This window comes from Glossina fuscipes, unplaced genomic scaffold, assembly GCF_014805625.2.
Source record: "Glossina fuscipes isolate IAEA_lab_2018 unplaced genomic scaffold, Yale_Gfus_2 147, whole genome shotgun sequence".
Classification (NCBI taxonomy): domain Eukaryota; kingdom Metazoa; phylum Arthropoda; class Insecta; order Diptera; family Glossinidae; genus Glossina; species Glossina fuscipes.
The window spans coordinates 2841297-2847049 of record NW_023998490.1 but is presented as its reverse complement, the minus strand read 5'-3'; the positions used below and the strand labels follow the sequence as shown (position 1 = coordinate 2847049).

General features: G+C 35.4%; 1 protein-coding gene across 1 annotated transcript; it reads right to left on the bottom strand.

Annotated features, from left to right (window-relative positions):
- Positions 1-966: 966 nt before the first annotated feature.
- Positions 967-4463, bottom strand: LOC119641308. The gene is given in 6 exon segments (XM_038039896.1): positions 967-1366; positions 1447-2219; positions 2306-2443; positions 2509-2654; positions 2730-3510; positions 4365-4463. Coding segments are annotated over 6 exon segments (2322 nt in total). The 3' UTR covers positions 967-981.
- Positions 4464-5753: the final 1290 nt, after the last annotated feature.

Sequence of the window (5753 nt, the reverse complement as noted above, 5' to 3'; positions counted from 1 at the left end):
TGTGTAAACAATTTTATTTTACGGTTTTTTGTTTTTAGTGGAGTAACTCCTATTCTCATTTATTTTTATATGGAAGTGAGCCATACACACATATATACGTACATAAATGCACACATTCATCTATATATATATATATATATATGCTCGCACACATGCATGCATGTGTTTGTGCGTGGGACTGTGTACGAATTGTTATTCTTTTCAATTTCAGTTCTAGTTGAAGCATTTTTAAACAATCTTTAGAGCAAATGAAATAACAGAAAAAAAAAATGCCGATATAATCAGCTACCAGATACACGAATATATAAGTAGTATATCAATTTAGGTTCACAGAAGCCTTACAGACGCATAATATGCTACATGAACAACTGGAATGACATAATCGTCGACTTAAGTTTTAATTATAGACTCAAAACCAATGGTATGACAATACATTCAAACATTATAAACAGGATACGTATTGCTATGGAAAATCTTCTACGAAAGCGATAATAACATTGAGAGGCTTCGTTCCATCTGCATACCAATTGTATCATAAAGGCAATTTATTTTAACTCCAAGGACTTTTACACATAAACAGACAATTTGTTACAATCAATCTCCACCTATTTTTACATTTTTGACCGACATTTTTTTAGCAATTATTGTTCTATTGTTCTACAAGTACATCAGAAATATTATGCAATTATAATCACACATATGATAATATATTTATTCAAAATAATATTATTTTTTAAAATAGCAATAAAAATTAAAATAATAACTAATCATGTGAAGAATACAGAACAAATTTTTACATTTCTTATAAAAGATGAAAAGCGATATAAATTTGGCACAATATTGAAAGCAAGCTGTGACACGTTATAATATTATAAAGCAGTTTCATTAACTTTTTTGTTTTCAAATAGCTATAGTACGTATTTATTTATATTTTGTAAGTTGATCTTCTTGTGGATGTCAAATCTTCAAGTTACGTTGTTCTTAATCATTGTTCACGATTTTGGCGGCATCATTCATAATCTTGGCTGTTGAGCGTACTAAAAACATTAAATGACATTCATCGTAGACGGTAAGTTCGACACGAGTGCGTACTAAGCCATGCAATACAGTCGCACGTTCTAAGTCTAGCCAGCGTTGTAAGGCCGATTCACGTTCTTTCGTAGAACCGGTTAAAGCTACATCAGATGGACCCCACAATATAAATTCTAAGACTGATTTTGATTTTGACAATGACTCGGCGCGTTCTTGCAACAAAATTTCGCCTATAACGTTGGACACTTTTGTAGGCGGCAACATTTCGGTTAAAGCAATATGTGCGCATTTGCATAAGGTACCCATAGGTTCATCTTCTTCTTGGTGATTGTTGCTGTTAAAGATGCAAGGAAATCGTTGCTTTAAACATATTTGAACCAATATTTTCTAATTTATTTGCTAATAAAGGCCTACCCTTGTAGCACGCAAAGTCTGGCTTGGGAATCTTTATTATCCACTTCTTTCGAAAGCACCACATTTGAAAGGCTTAAAGGCATTTCTTCGATGGCCTTAATCTGCAAGTTCTTCATGCCGTTTATTAATTGTAGCATTATGAAGGCGACTTCTCTTGTCATAACATCATCAAAAGCTGGCGTCCCGTTCAAAATGTTTGGAATGTTAGTTTCATTTTCTTCTTTTGTGTTCATTTTATCCATGGCTTCTTCATTTAACGTAGTCAGGTTTTGCACGGATACTCCATTTCTTATGACATTAGTGTTATTACTTTCCTTTGATATGGTTAAGTTGGGTATTGAACCACGGAAATTGTAGTTGCTTTTGTCTAAAATTTGAGATTTGCCCTTTAGGATTGCTCCGATGGATAGCAGAGTATCCAACTGCAAACGTGGTAGGACAGATATTGTGGCTTGCAATAAAGTGAACTCAGTTGACGGCATTAAAGGCAAATGGTAACTGGGGACCAGGTCACAAAATTCCGTAATGGGATTGAGAGCGCCGGATATACTGCCCGATAATTGGTTAAGCTCACCACCGGCGCCAGCTAATTGATTACAGTCAGCAGAAAGCGCTAACGTGACGGATACTGACGCCCGAATAGCTGCGTGGAATGCTTTTTTACCTACTACAAATGCTTGAACCCCTTCCAAAATTGTAAAATCCTCAAAACGCAAATTAATGGCATTGGCTAAGGGTCTCAAGGCAGGCGATGTTATGCGTGCTTGTTGTAGCTGCATTTTAAACAGAATTAGATGTGTTTGAAAAATGATAAAAATTGAAACATAAGTCGTGTATTCAAAGATACTCGTTTCCTTACTTGTTCTAACACCTGTGCCAATGCTTCATGATTAGCTCCTACGACTGCCGAATAATTATCCTCTATAGTTTCATGTACTACACTGCGGCCTTTGCGCATACGCAAACGGTTCACGGTCTTCGCCCGATTCGTAGAAGCCTAAAAAAATATTAGCTTTTAATTAATTCCTTTGTTTTGTAAGGCTACCATATTCTGTTCCTCACCGCCGGCGTTCCCCAAACACTGTCATTAATATCCGTAACAATATCACCGCCCGTCTCACTTCCATAATAACTATAGGGCGAATATATATCTAAATCGCCAATTTCACTGCCACAATACGATGAGGACGTCATACGAGCGATATTTGCTGGGTATACAAAAAAAACAAAAAGGTATTTAATTGAAATTTGAAGGCACCTTTAATTGTCGATTCTTTTCATACCTAAACTATTATTTAAACCATAGTTCCGAGCTGGCCCATATTCGCTTCGAGTATAACTTGCGACGGATACAGTATCCGCATATAAATTATTACGCTTAGTTGTTTGTAGGAGACGTTGGTTTGTTTGCAAGTCACTTGAACGAGCTGGAGGTTCTGGTGGGCTAGGCAGATCTTCTACACATTCATACAAATTCTCGTAATTTCGTTTATCTTTTAGATAACTGTCGATAGTACTTGTTATTTTACGTACGGAATCCTTTATGCTGTTGGGGCAATTTTCCAAACTATTGCAAATATTGGGGGCGACAACGTTAGTACCGTTGACAAGATTATCGAATATTTCCAATTTATTGGATATATTAATTTTTGCTTCATTTTTTTTCCGTTAGAATGTACTTATTCGACCACTTCCACTGGGGGGCTTGCCTTCGATTCGCTTCATAGTCATTAGCGGACTGAAGGTATTTTTGCCAGAATGATTTGGTTTATTGGAATCATTCATATTTGCAGATGTCGGATGTAGTTGTTGTTCTTGTTGCTGCTGTTCTACTGGTGTTAGTGTAGATACATTTTCTTCATTTGACGAGCAAATCGAGACAGTATCACAGTTGTCAATAGTTTCTGGCATTCCACCTTCGACGGTGCACCCCCCGCCAATACGTCGTTTACGAGCCAATTCCAATTGAGCTTCGCGCTCACGCATACTGGCAGTACGTTCAGGCTTGCATGGTGCTATCGCCGAGCGGATTTCACCTAGCGAATTAAGAAGAAGGTATGAAAGCTTTCTAAATATTTAATATATTTTTGTCAATTGGTCACATTTGCAAATTAAAAAAAAGCAATCCTTCAAGTCGCATGGGACTAAAAGTAATTTTTCTGATACCCGCGTGAATTGGAAAAGTAAAGCCGGAATTTGAAAACTTACTGTAAGATAAAAAAGGATTATTCAGAAGTATTTACTCTGATATATACCTATGAAAATTAATTTCTGGGCTTTTTTTTTATGCATCTCCGAGAGATAGATCTGTATCCATTTTTTCAAAACGTCTGCAACACTCAGAAGGAAGACTCAGGTATCCCGTAAACAGATAAAGAGATATTCTTGATCAGCACCATGTTCATCCGCCCTTCTGTCCATCTGTCTGCATGTTTAGTGTTTGTGATAAACATCGTCCTCGTCGCAAAAGTAACGATATTGTCTTCGAATTCGGCAAAAACAAGTCGTTGGTACACGTAGGTTGCCAAAATAAACCAAATCGGTTAAAGACCACGCCCGCAATGTAAAACGAAAACAATTCGGCTTTCAAAAATTAAAAGAGGGGTGCGTTTTTTACTCATTACTCGTTAATCGGAACAACAAATGCTTGCATATTCCATTGTAATATAAATGTGATGGGTGTAAAAGATTCTGCCTCAGCCGAAAATTATTGTTATTGTTATTATTGCAATTATTTAGCCGTAAAATGTTTTGTTTTAATTTCGTTTTGTCCAATGAATTATTAAATACAAGCAATGTTACAGCGAAGAAAGGTTCGATTTCATCATTTCAGATAGACAACACGTAAATATGATGAATGTCTTTAGTCTTCGTCCAATCCATCTGTTCGCCGGATTTTCATTGATATAAGCCCTCACATCACTATGATAGTGGGATGGAGTGGAAGATGCTCCACCTTGCTGGAAATAATAATCTTTGTCATCCTCACTACTGCTGATAAATATTAAGCATGACATTTAAATTAGAAAGAATAAAGCGTGTATAGTGTGTATAGATTTTTGGGAGCACTCTCTATTTACATAGCGTGTTGCGAGATACGATTGCAACTCTCATGGTGATGACATTTGATGAATACCAATTAGAAAGTTTTCAGACGCATTTGCTTTATATTCGCTAATTGAAGTTTAAAGATGCTTGAACAACATCATGACTTTTTTAAATAAAAGTTATTCTGAATGGTGAGATTAATTTTCATCTTTCCGAGTATGAAAACAAGCAAAGCTGCCGTGAGCTTTCAAAACTCAACGAAAATAATGGATTATATTCTGAACTATCACAAAAATTTACACTTTGGTTTGGTTGTGGAGCTGACGTTGTAATGGGATCATGCTGCACTACGCTGTCGAAAGTTGTTAACCGGCTTTGTTGGCCTGAAATTCATGCTACAAAGGCGGATGAACGATCCACTTCTGCCAAATATGAAATTTCAGCTTCCTAACGAATGTCATAGAAATTATAATCTCTCTTGCAGTTGAATAAAGTAAGAGAAAAGCAGAATAACAGACCATCATCCTCTTCAAATAATAAACAATAACTGACGTGAAGTCACCACAATTGCTGTGTGTAGTGCACATTCTTATCTTTACTAAAATATCTTTTATAATAATCTTGTGTTCGAAAATTAAAAAACGTTTGCAATAATTGATCGAAAAGGAAAATGCATAAACACATGTTAAATACAAAATCATGCGTAAGATTCAAAGAATAAAAACACAAAACATAAAAACAAGAAAATGTTTATTACTTTTATACTACGCGCAGTTTTTACACATTTATAGATATAAAAGAAAGCGAAATATGCAAATTACACATATATTATAAAAATTTCAGGAGAATAAGCGCACAAATGGATTTTGATATACTTCAAGGACACTAAAAAGGTATCGGAGAGAACTATTTTCATTGCAATGTCAAGAATTCTTCTGCATTTATTCATAATTTTCTTTTTTTCTTTAAATTTTGTTATGTGTCTTACGTTTACCTTTATGGCAGACGGTATGTATTGTTGGTTTTGACAACGATGGCACCAAAACATAGCAATGAAATCAAATTTTTCTGATCACTTTTAATACGTTTGAAACAATATTTGAAACGACCGGAGTGAGATTATTTTTCTGAAATTTTTTAAATTGTTGGACGGACAGATACGACACGATAGGCTGGCTAATAGACGGCAATAATGACAGACGGACGGAGGGACAAGTAGAAGGAAAATAAGAACTGTTTTACATTGAAAGAAGAGATTA